This window comes from Copidosoma floridanum, unplaced genomic scaffold (genome assembly GCF_036245765.1).
Source record: "Copidosoma floridanum isolate Cflo_tuat_1 unplaced genomic scaffold, Cflo_Japanese_pri ptg000021l, whole genome shotgun sequence".
NCBI lineage: Eukaryota > Metazoa > Arthropoda > Insecta > Hymenoptera > Encyrtidae > Copidosoma > Copidosoma floridanum.
Genome location: NW_028321898.1, coordinates 19,417,174 through 19,430,180, shown reverse-complemented (window position 1 = coordinate 19,430,180; position 13,007 = coordinate 19,417,174). Strand labels below are relative to the sequence as shown.

Here is a 13,007-nt window from a genome sequence, read left to right as displayed (position 1 = left end):
ATGTTTCTAGGGCAAGCATCAGACCCGAGGGACCTATGAAGCAGGGCCCGAGGGGCTCCCTCTGTTTGCCAGGTGAGAATGTAGTTGTGTAAGGGCACACCCGACCCTCAAAAACGCCTGAGGTAGGAATAGGTACGTTAGGTACCAACTTTCATTTGGATGTATTTAGTAGTTTTGGCGTAATTAAGATATCAACATCGAAACAGACACAGTTATTCAAAAAAATGAAAAAACAAACGTCTTTGTTTGATTTGAAAAAAATTATTCTTTTTAATAAGCATGTAATGTTTTTCTTCCAATGATTCATGGTTACGTAATTTATTAGATTTGTTTGCCTTTGCCCATATCGCTCGAGGCTGCTTATTGGTACTGTTACGTGTGTTCCGAAAATAGATCTATTGCATTAGTACAATAAATAACCTAGAAATGATAAATAATCCAATGAAGATTTACCTTACAATACCTTTTCAAAGCTGGACAATGTAAACAAAAATTCGTGCATTTCTAATATTTCTAATACAGATATTATTTAAGAAATTCTAATGAATGAAAGTGATTAAACTTGAATAAGATGATTCATCTACTCTTAACGAAATTCGCACCAGGAACTCTGTAACGAAGAATTTGTTCGAATACAACATTATTGCAAAAGTAAAAGATCAAATAAACTCTATACTGTCGTCGGGCATGTACTCGAAAATAAAATGAAAAAAAAGAATTCCTGAAGTGTGTCAAGTGCGCTGCGCCTATGAATCAATGATAAAAAAAAAAAAAAAAAAAAAAAAAAAGAGGGAGAAAAAAAACTAAAGTACACGCAAGACCGAAGGGGAAAAGAGCTTCATTTACCGATCCCAACTATCCCAGAGGAATTCTCGAGCGCATGTACCGCGTATCGGTGGAAAAATTCTTCTTAGAATCCACTGGAGATTCATTCCAGGTGTAATAGTTAAGAATTTTCTTTTTTTAACTCCATAAAATATTATCTCGCATAGCTTGGTAAATAAAAGCTTTCTCATGACTCACAATGTAACATTAGGAGATGTAGAGCACGTTTGACGTCAAGCTTCAAGAGTCAATGACGAAGAAGAACCTCGCGGCATTCGCTTCTATGTCGATAATTAACGGTTGTTTTATCGGTTGCTCTACTTTTTTTGTTTTCTAATACAATTTTTGACGGTTAAAGATAAGAAAACAAATGTTAAAGGACAGGAGGGTATAGTCGTTGCAAATAAAAATCGGTAAGACTCAGTGATGTGCTACGTAAAAAAAATCCCATGAGGCTGTGCCATATGTTGTTTTTGCCACATTTAGGAATTTAGGTGTTATAAAATAAAATTCATTTTAGAATAACTGTAGTACGTATATCATATTTATGTTCTTTCCTACGCTTCGAATGGTTCTAAGTTTGACTACAATCAATACTGAACACTCATACATTCAACGTTCGAATAGGCCGTTGTCCGAACCAATGTAAGAAGTGTAAGAACGACAAACGAACGAAAACGAACGAATGGACGAAGGAAGAAGAAAGGAAAAAGAGAAAGAGAGAGAGAAAAAAAGGGTAAAATAGGAGTAGTATAGACGGGTAGGGTATAGGAGCACACCCAGAAATACTGTGGGGCAAGTGCGAGCGTTGCGAGCATCGTCAGATGAAAGAAAGACACGCGCCGTGCCTGACGTGAATAACTGCATTGTGCATTTTTCGGAGTTTGTCGTTCGTTGATCTCCTGTTTTTAATTGTAATAGGCAATTTAGTACAGGACAAAATCATTATGTCTACGTATAAGTATGGACTGTTAAGTGTACACTCAGTGAATTTGATAACTGATATCGGTGATGAAAACCGTATCAAAGTTTTACAGTGCCTACTCGAGTGTACGTGGATGATATAAGGTGTGTGGGTAATATAGTGGTAATATAATAGATTCGTAAAAAAATCGGTATCACGATTTCTCCTTAAATACCTGTATTCAAAAGCATCTGGAATGTTTTTATGTTAGATCTTTCGTATGGAGTAAAAGATTTTGTTCATAGTGTTAGTGTTAGCTTGTATATGATTTTATCCACCTACAATGTCCGCTTTGCTATACTTGCTTTCTTCTTTCTCGGATGACAATTCTGTTTTATTGAAGGGCTATTTAGAGGTTAGACGCTTTCTGTACATACAAAGGGCCAACAGTATAGCGTGTTTTTTTTTTTTTTTTTTTTTTTTTGACCAAGTATCCACTTTCAATCTCCCACTTATTTGTCAGTTTTCGAAACTCAGATTATTTACTTCTTATGCATACAAATTTCTTCGAATAGACATGCATTTTTCTATGGCTAAAAATTTAAACGTTATAACGATCATTTTTTTACAGATATTTTTATTCATGTGCAGATTTTGTTTTTACTCTGACTTTGAGAATATAGTGCTATTAGTTGATTGAAAAAAGCGTATTTTATAGTAATCAGAAAACTTTACATTACTGATCTTCTAATCCCAATAACTCAATAAATTCGTCACGTCAAAGAGAAAAATCGATAAATTTAATTCACTGTCTAGATACGTAATTGCTGAGCGTCATCGTTGTAGTACGTCGATTATACCGAGCTGCAGCTTTTATAGTGTTTTTAATTTATCATCGTAAAGAAAAAAACACTCCACAAATCAAAATAGCATATAATAGGGACACATATTTATGTAAGAGATGGCAATGGCGTCCATAAACAGAGACGCTATGATGAACACGATGTGCGGGATATGAGTCGAGTAACAATAGTATAGGCATCAAACAATCTTTTGTACTTACTAATCTTATATAGGTAATAATACTAATAATAATAATAATAATAATAATAATAATAATAAAAATAGTAATAATAATAATAATAATAATAATAATAATAAAAATAGTAATAATAATAATAATAATTATAATTTTGTGTAGTCAGTGTTTACGTTTAACACATAGTAATAATATTATAGTCTAGCGTTGCCAGATTCTCGAATATCGTGGCTTTTTTTTTTTTTTTTTTTTTTAAATAAGGAAAAAAGGGGACATCTGGCAAGTAAGACATGTGTCCTCGCATGTGTCAGACAAATGATACACGAAGCCCTAAAAATCTTCAGCAATTTTTTACAGTAAATTTAACACAAAGATGATAATATCATTGCGATACCTAATGTTTATTTTTACGTGATAATTTTACAGTTATTGATTATGAAACACGTACAAAACTATAATAGAGAGAAAAGAAACTTCTGATAACTTAAATATCAACGGAACAAATTCTATCTCTTAAAGAACTCATTGCTTACGAATTACAGAAACCTAAGCTGTCAAAGTTTTGATTTCCAAAGATGTTTTTGTGTTTGTCATAATAAGTTATGATTGAAAAAATAGACGCTCCACAGGAACTGACGAAGCTAGTGTGCGCGAGCGCACCGATTTTTGTTAAATTGCGATGTATACATTGATGATTTTTCCACCAATTCAAAATATCAATATAAAATTTTTTTCGGATAGTTTAATAGTAATTATGTAATTTTTTTTTTCAAAAGCAAAATGATTCATCAACGTAAATTGAACCATAATAAAAGAAAATGAAAGCATCCAGAGGAAAAAAAATAGAGTCCTTATCACATGCGAGAGCCATTATTTTAATTTCGCACGTAAGTACGCAGTTATGGAATGTAAACAAAGAAAGTAAGCGTTATTTTCAAAATATGAGAAGCCAATCCAAATACAGCAGTTGTATTAGCAAAAGTAATCTGTGGAAATGAATGCACTGCGTATCATATTATAAGACATTATTATAAGACAATTGATATTTTAAGATATTATCAAGGCAATACAGAATACTCTGACTCAATAACAAAACAGCTTTTTTAGTGTTTGTTCTTCTTGCTCTTGTGAAGCCCTACTCTTTACGTTTGCAATATTTTGTCATTCCAACGTGTTTTTTTTTTTTTTTTTTTGTTTTACGATTGATTCGATTTATCCGGTAGATCAGTGTCGATTAACATGTCCGATATTTGTTTAAAATTTCATGAGGACATAAAAAATCTATAAAATTGTTTCATTAAAGGTATTTTATTACCATCTTTAACGATGCCATATTTAATGTGACAAAGTTTTTTATCAGTGTTCCCCAGGTCAGAAAATGTTTCAAAATTATCAAATTTGAATAAAATCTTCTTCAATTACTTATTCAAAAGATAACATCAATGATTGTCGTAATACTTCTAATGAAAAATTAAAAATTGATTTCAAACAAATATTATGATACTATAAGTAAATACTGTAAATAAATGCTCTTTATCGATAAATATACATTCTACACATACGCTGCTTACATGTATTCAGTAGGTAAATTAATACATTTTATTTCAATATTTCTTGATGGTACAAATTTGAAAAAAAATTTTATAACTTTATTCAACAACATATCCAAAAAACAACCAGTTTATGTCGTTCAAATTCGTGTGATAAATATTACAGCTTTTCAATTTGAACACTCGTGAATGTTATTAACAATCGTTTGTAAAACCGGTTCTTTGAGGAACTTTATTTAGTTTACAAAAAATGTAGATTGATTTTATTAGTCATAATCATAAGGATACTTGTTAATTATTTTAATACGACTTAATGGAAAACATGAATGTGTATAATATTACGCTACAGTTTACACTGCAACTAGATGACATAGACACAGTAAGCATCCATGGCGCGAAACGCTGGTGCTGTCTTGATTTCCGTTAAAATAGTTTGGTAGTAGAAGCAAATGATACAATGTTATGACATAGAAGAAATATAGATTTGTATACTATAATACCAACTATTGTTCATTTATTTATAAATTGCGAGTATGCTTATTATAATTAGTAGTGGCTCCGGAGACGTAACAATAACAACTTTTAGAAAACCAGGTGTGGATCTCGGGACCCCCGACAGATGTGAAACATCAAAGAATACGGGATTGATATTTGTGATATTTAACTGTCTATGATAAGAAAGTATTTATTTTTTTCATCCTAAATAATTTTAATTTTCTATTTTTCTATTGAAAAGACAGATTATTAACGAATATGTGTCTTTATCAGTGAATATAATAGGTAAGGAAAAGCAAATGAAAAATTATGTTAAATTTTTATTTATTCGTGGACACATAAACAAAGAGAACGAGAAAGATCAATAATACACGGCAAAGAGTACTTATCTAAACTACCTACCGACACAAAGGTACAAAGGTATTACTTTCTCTGTCTCTCTCCTCTCTGTCTCTTTTCGGATACCAGTACGGAATTGTGCACGTGCGCGAGCTTCATTGGCTCTTTACTGGAAATGGGTTAACACGTAGGAATTGAGTGAACAGAATCGAAAGGTAAAGCTATAGGTAAACCTGTATGAGTACAATAGAGAGAGAGAGAGAGAGAGAGAGAGAGAGAGAGAGAGAGAGAGAGAGAGAGAGATAGCAACAGGAGACGATAAATGGCTTTTTCTATATCACTTACTGTTACAGATACTGTCAAAATGTATTTTTTATTTTTTTTTCTCAACATTTTGCGCTTCTTGAAACAAAAAAAAAGTGCTTATTGATAGAGAATTTTTCGTCCTACTCGCTGGTGTTTTTATTTTTTTGCATCTCAAAAAGTTATCAGATTTAAGCAAAACGAACTTTTAAACACGATTTTAACTTTATTCAACCACTTAAAAATAATTATAACTATTTTCTTCGCAATGAGTGGGCTGACTTACATACTATATAAAAAACGCCGAATTATCGTTCAATTTTTTAATTCAGTATGCTATAGTGTACTGACCGACTGTGGGTATGTACACTTTCCTTCCCTTTATTCAAAGGATATTTACATAGTTTTTTACATAGATTATATATTTGTGGAATCATCTCATTTTTACATATTATAATTACTTTATTTTTCGCTTGTCATTTACATTTTTATATACTTGTTCTTTTTTTACATCTTATCTCTATCTTATATCCCCGATTACGCATCACCGGATATCGAGAACTCATCACAATTCTTTTTGACTTTTCTTTTCGTACGCATTTTTATTTTCTTTTTTCATTTAAAAGTAATCCTTAATCCTAAGTTGGTGTCGTGAATTGGATTCCGAAAATGACCATCAGAAAAAATCTGAGTGCTCCGACTGGGAATCGAACTAACGACCCCTTGAGCTGTGTTGTTTCAGTGACTAGTACGCTAACCAACGAGCTCTAAATGTATGTAACCTTTTTGGAGCTCGTCGTTGGCTTAAGTGGTTAGCATACTACCCACCAAAACAACACAGCTCAAGGGGTCGTGGGTTCGATTCCCGGTCGGGGTACTCAGATTTTTTCTGATGGTTCTTGCCGGGTATCGAATTCATGAAACCGACTTAGGATAAAGATTTTGTTGTGAAGATGAAAAGAAAAATAAAAAAAAGCGATTGAAAAATAAAGAATTGTGACGAACTCTCGATAACCGGTCCTGCTGCGTGACCGGGGAGATAAAAAAGATATGATATGCGAATAATAAAGAGCGAAAATGTAATGACAAGTAAAAATAAGAGAAATGTATAATGATACGATGAAAACGACATGTTAAAAGACAATACAAATGTTCAATGAATAAAGACAGTGTACATACCCATAGTAGGTCAGTACACTATAATATAAAAAATAAATGTATATATTTAGTGAGAGAGAGACAGAGAGGAGTGCTTAGTTGTGGGGTGAACAGCAATGGCGGAGTAGACCAGACTTTTCGTTGCATATTTCCCTTCACGTGGCTGTTCACTGCCCGCCATAAGATGTTTCACATCAAAAAGTGTCAAAAGATAAAAAATTTTATAAAAAGTTATAAGTATTAAAATATCAAAAAGTATTTTTATTATTGTAAAGTTGACGGGTAACGTTTGTGCAAATAAAAAAAAAATTTTTTAAGGCTACTATTATTAGGGAAAGTAGAAAAAACTAAGCAAGAAATTGAGCATGAGCTGACTCATATGCACACATGTAACCTACAAAAACAGCATAGTAGCGTGTAGTAGACGTAAGCTTAAGTATTGCAATGAATTTTGTTTTCAATCAATGTGACAACAACTTTACAAAAACTTTGCCTTTTTCATACTTTTATTTTAAAAGCTTGAAAACTCTACTTTAAGTTTTCTGACCATTTACATACGTCCAATTGTGTCAGTAATTGCAAACAATTGGAGACACATAAGTGTCTTTTCAATGTAAATCGTATGCCTTTCTCGTTTACATACCACCTAACAATTCCTGAATTCATTCAATTCAAATATCTCTCCGCACGGTATCGCTGTCAGCGGCACTTATTGTGCCTAATGAGTAAGTAACTCATGCACGAAGGTAATATGAAACAGAATTTATCCATAGAGATACATCTCTAGGGATTTATCACGCAATTAACCGTTCTAGAGGTGAAGGGAGAAAAAAGGATTTTCTTTATCAAAAAGGAAAATTTTGGTAGTCTAAAAGGGAAAAAAACTTATCTGGCAACACTATATTAGAGATCGCAGACATAATTGATCAGTATACTGCACAGAGCTTTTTCAATTTTTCTTTACATTGTGAGTCATGGCTTTTTTCTTGATGTAAAATTAATCGAAGACTTGGAGTAAAAATTTTAGTTAACAAGAAAGTGTACGACAATATAATTTTTTTGTTAACTATTTACAAGGAAAAAAAATTCTAGCACTTTCACGTGACTCGCGCTTGCAACGACAACAATATAATTAGAAATAGTTTTGTTGTTGACAAAAACTTAATCATCCCAGATTTTTTTGTTTTCGAGCGAATTTTTCTAAGCTTGATCTCAATTTAATACCTCATAAATGTTTGTACTAACCTACATGTTTGCATGCAGCTATTAAATTTTTTCTTGTAGTTAATTTCATCGCTCTCAGATTGTACCTCTCGATAACGAGATTATTAGTCTGAAACTGAATCCAAAAGATTCTTAACAGTACTTGATCGGCCTAAAAAATAAAATCAAAAAACTATTATCCTCATGCTTAAGTAAATGCCATAATTATCATGGAAAATCGTTATTTTCACTTATAGGTCGAGGGTCGAAGTTCTCATTGGACCATGAAAAAAACTCTGCTCATCTGTCTTCATTAGAAGAAAAAAAGAAAAAAAAACAATATACGCAATTCGACTTGGCAAAGGAGCATCATGAAATCAAAAAAGAACGATCTTGAGGGAAATCTCGACCCATCCGAGTCTCAGCCCTCAGCCGAAACCCAAGAGCGCTATGACGAGTTTGATTTGTCCACGACAAAGGCAGCAGCTCTGTCAGCCGCGATGCAGGCCTCGAGGGCCGCTAACAAGAGTCCAATGAGCGACGAGGGCATCGAAACCGATAGCGAACGAAAGCGCGGATCGATATCCAGGTGCTGGAGCATCGATTCTGCGGCTACGAGCGAAGAGGATTATGGACAGAAAATACAGAAGCTCAGGGTTACGCGCTGCCTCAGCTCGGATAGTGCTGTTTTGAGCGACGATGATCAAAACAAGGGTGAACTTTTTTTTTCTACCTTGTCGCTCATGAGAGCATAATTGTATTAATATGGATGGTAATAATTATTAAATTATGGTGATGGAGTAGAAAGCGAGAGCAGTGTCGAGGGCAGGCCGAGGTATTGGAGAACGCCGAGTGTGGTGGTGAGCGACTACTCGGACTACTCGTACTTCGACGAGAGGTCGGAGCGATGTGACTCGGACCTGGAAAAATTGGATGCCTGCATATTGAGTAGTGACACCCCCAGCCAGGCAAGTAGTTGTTCTTGCCTTGACTGTGACGAGGGCCGAGATTTTACCGATCCCTTGCCTAGCCTTGACAACCACTTGCTGCAACAGATCTGCCTGAATCGTAGACACTCCGATTCGTGCTGCCTTTGTATCGGACCCGGCAGCCTCAACATATCCAGGTACATACGTGTATAATTTATACTTGACACGAGTTATTTTTCGTAAGTTGAACCAATAATTAATGCATATAATTTACTACCATTTACGACAGGCACACAAATAACGGTAAAAGCCGGCGAAATTCGTGCCTGGGTTCACCGAGTCCGTACTATTCAAAATTACCGGTCAACACTGAAGAATCGAACAAGACGCTGGGAGATCAAAAAGAAAAGACATCGTCAACAGCATCGATCGAGTTTCTCGACATTCTACCACCTCGAAAGATCTCGGATTGTTCCACGCTCTCGAGTTTAAGTGGTGACGAGTTCGAGGTCACCGAACTGCGGCAAGTCAAACGGCCTCAGGTGAGAAGTGGTTGTTTTTAAATAGCAGTGCGCAATTTTTTTATTTTTAATCGACTGAGAGTTAGGTAGGAAAATCCATTGTTAGCTGAACGAAAGTCTCTGCCGATAATGTAGATAAGAGATCTTCAGATTTGCGGGTAAGCACGTACCATACAAATATTGGTGTCATCTCAATGTCCATCGATTTAACAAATAAATAATAGTTACCTTTGGTGAATAAAAAAAAAATTTAACTTCCAAAAGTACAGTATACCCCATATGTAAATCGACCAAAGTGTATTAAAATTTTTGTTACTAATAACCGTACGTAAGAATTAAGAAATGTGCACCCTCAATACGAAACGGAAATAGTTTGGGAAGGGATTTAGTCAAGCAGCTGTGTGCAAAAAAAATGGCACTCATGAAAGTTATAATTGTAAGCATGTTAGATAACTGCTACTTATTGCCCTTGTCCATTGGCGGTGTGTATTCGTACATACCATGCGAATATAAAATCGGTTGTCTGTTATTTAACAAATTATATATTTTTGTTAGCTTCCACCCTTCATACTAATTTATGTGACCTAGAGATATTGACTTCACAGATTCCACAATTTGAAAATCAAACCATGCTCTCAGCGCAAGTACCTCTGAATTTTTACTTGTACACATAAGTTTGAACCTTCTTTTTTCAATACTTTGGAAACAACTTTTATTTAAAGCGATTTTGTACATTGCTAGTCGATAACCCAGAATTTTGTGAGAAAAATCGTACTAATTCCATTTTTTATATATTAAGAATAGCTGAAAACTAAGAAAAATTTGTTATTAGAAATTATTTTTTAATTATAAAAATTCGATTAAAGTTACAGGATGGTAATTTTCACGAAAAAAATTAAATAGATTCACACAACACTATAGAGACATTACAGTGTTATGTAATTCTGAAAAAAATAGCTGTGCTCAGTAAAAGAACCGGTTCTTTTTGAAGAAATTTAAATCCTACTGACCTGAAGAGGATAAAATTTTCTTGTTACGTAATAAAATAATATAAAGTGGCATAAAATAATACAAATTTGTTTACGTAATAATACTTTTATGAAATGAAATGTTAACAATTTTGTAATTCAAATTTAAATAGTAATCTAACGTTTCTACGTGACGATTATACGTAATTATCATTTAGTTGAGTACTTTAATTCATGACATGATTTTATCGGTGGCTTTCAAAAGTGCCAAAATCATAAATTTTTGCTTTCAAATGCGCCAAATTGAACCTTTAAAAAACGTTAACTTACACCTTTCAAAAGCGTCAAACGAAACCTTTTAAAAACGCCAAAGGTAAAATATCAAATAAAACAAATAAATAAGCCGGGGATATTAAAAATAATATATTTTCTATAAATAGTGACATACCCAGACACATATGGCTTTGAAGTTAATTTAAATTGTCATAATACTATCAACATTGAAAACATACTTTTACTATGTCCGTTTATTTATAATTGGAACAGGTAGTGATTATTTACAAATTTTCTTTAGAAACTTTAAGGTTATTAATTGGTTACTATCTAATTCAGTACGGCGGTCTTTCAAATATTGAGGAGTCAGAAAATTTTAAGTACGTGGTGCTTTGAATCTTTTTCATTACATCTGTGCACAAATGAGCGTTTGAATGCGAGGTATAAAAATTTCGTGGCGGAAATTGGCACTCCTCATCAAAGTAGTTATTTAGCACGTAATCGGAAAATTTCGTCAATAAGCTGTTATCGGGAATGGTAGACATAGAACGATTTTATCATGTAACAAACTCATGTTACGTTTTTTGAGTTTTTTTTACATGAATCAACTCATTCCACGATTAAACCTTATTACATTTCAAGGGTACGTATTTTTTTATTTCTGCTAAATAGCACTAACAAATGATGAAACTTGTAAATATCTGGATCTTACAATCACAGACAATTGGTTTTAACTTTTAAGTACTACATTCCTTTAAAGTAGTATTCTAGTGTAGATTTCTTCAGTCTGATGCTTTTAATCTGACTTAATGCGTTAATTTTCTGTGTGTAAAAAAAAAGAGTTATGTGAAAAGTATTATTTAGTAGTATTATTTTATTGTTATTTAGTGTTATTTACAAACATACATTCCTGACAATTTTGCTGAATACCATTCCTTAAGTGTACTTTTAAAATATTTATTTTTGTTGATTACAACAATTGCACTATCTTCATCAGACTTGATTACTGATAATTTTTTATTGGCTTTAAAAAAACTGTTAGTGAATTCTATGTCACTGTATAGTTTTGTGAATGTAAGAGTATCTGTTATTATTAAAACAGTTTTTAGTCAAGATGCTTGTAAATTCTTTTCTCATTGCGTTTTTGAATTTGTCATTAAACGAGTTGATAAATAATTTAACATACTCAAATCCCTTACAGATTGAAAAAGATATTCTTTATCAGTATTTACATTTTTGTAATTAAAATTTTGTCTGGATGACAGTGTGTATATTTCATGTTCATGTAGTATATAATTATGCTTTTCAAAAATTTTGCTATAAGTTACATTTTATGTTAACTAAATTATTTCTCAATTTTATATCTCAATAATCAATAACTCAATTTTTTCTTTGACTAAATTAATGTTTAAGCCCTTTCCACGAACTTTCTAAAGAACAATAGGTTCTCGGCCAGTGAGTTTGAATAATCATATAATATTATTTTGTCAAGCTTTAAAAGTTTCTTGTCTGGAGTTTCTCCACTAACTTATTCTACTTCCTCGGATCTTAGTAGGTATCACTTTATCGTTGTCGTTTGCGTACCCAATGTCAAAGTTATTACTTTGTAAATTGCCTTTTTTATGGAGAGGCAATTTATGTGTAACCACGTATGTGTGACGTTGATTCTTACTCACTGAATAAATATGCAGCCTGTATTGATTAAAATAAAAACAAGGAGGAGAGACAAGGTCGTGACTGTGTTCAACGAAAAAATAAATGAATGTACATTTATTAATATATTCTCTTATCTTGTGATACAATATTTGAACTCCACTGCAAGAACACAACAACAAGTTCATTGTACTAAGAACTTAGTTTCATTGAGTAAAAATTATATCATAAATACGCTTCTACAATTCTACAATAAACATAATTTTATTGAGGTACTTATAAGTATAGATTATCCTCAAAAACTAAATAATCTAATACAAAACAATAATGATACTGCGTGAATATGCTTCTAATATGAACTTAATTTTATCGAGATATCAGTGGCTATGTATTTTATTTTAGATAAATTTTACAATTGACCCAGAATACTCGGCACCTTATTAGCAGCTATAAATGTTTTCAATTTAAACCTATTTAACGTCTACTTGGGAGAGGTAATACTCTCCAAACTGTAAACAAAGTACGAGATCGCTCCCACAGCAGCTTGTGTTCACGAGAATGAGTTTTACTTGCTAAGACGGTTTTGAATTTATTTATCTTCGGCTTGATGTATTCTATTGTAAACTATAAACGTCGACTATAATACTGTAATTTATTCTCGTTACTTTAAACTGTAACGATCATGAATCTTGTAACGTTGTACCCAGCCAGCTAGGCACGTGCTCAAAACTACCCCGAGTACAACGCTACGGATACAGCTGTGCTGTCCAGCCTGTCTGGTATGACCACCGTGGTTCAGCGCCGTAGCCTAAAGTACCCTGCACAGCTGTGGATTATTTTCAACTCT

The 13,007-nt window shown here is 33.0% G+C and overlaps 1 protein-coding gene across 1 annotated transcript in view; it reads left to right on the top strand.

Annotated features, from left to right (window-relative positions):
• The first annotated feature begins 1,665 nt into the window (after positions 1 to 1,665).
• Positions 1,666 to 13,007, top strand: part of IP3K2 (Inositol 1,4,5-triphosphate kinase 2) — a 107,366-nt gene continuing 96,024 nt past the window's right edge. The window contains exons 1-4 of the mRNA XM_089594441.1: positions 1,666 to 1,893; positions 8,074 to 8,530; positions 8,621 to 8,942; positions 9,035 to 9,287. Of these exons, the coding sequence (XP_089450567.1) occupies positions 8,188 to 8,530; positions 8,621 to 8,942; positions 9,035 to 9,287 (918 nt within the window). The 5' untranslated portion in view covers positions 1,666 to 1,893; positions 8,074 to 8,187. The remainder of the gene's footprint in view (positions 1,894 to 8,073; positions 8,531 to 8,620; positions 8,943 to 9,034; positions 9,288 to 13,007) is intronic.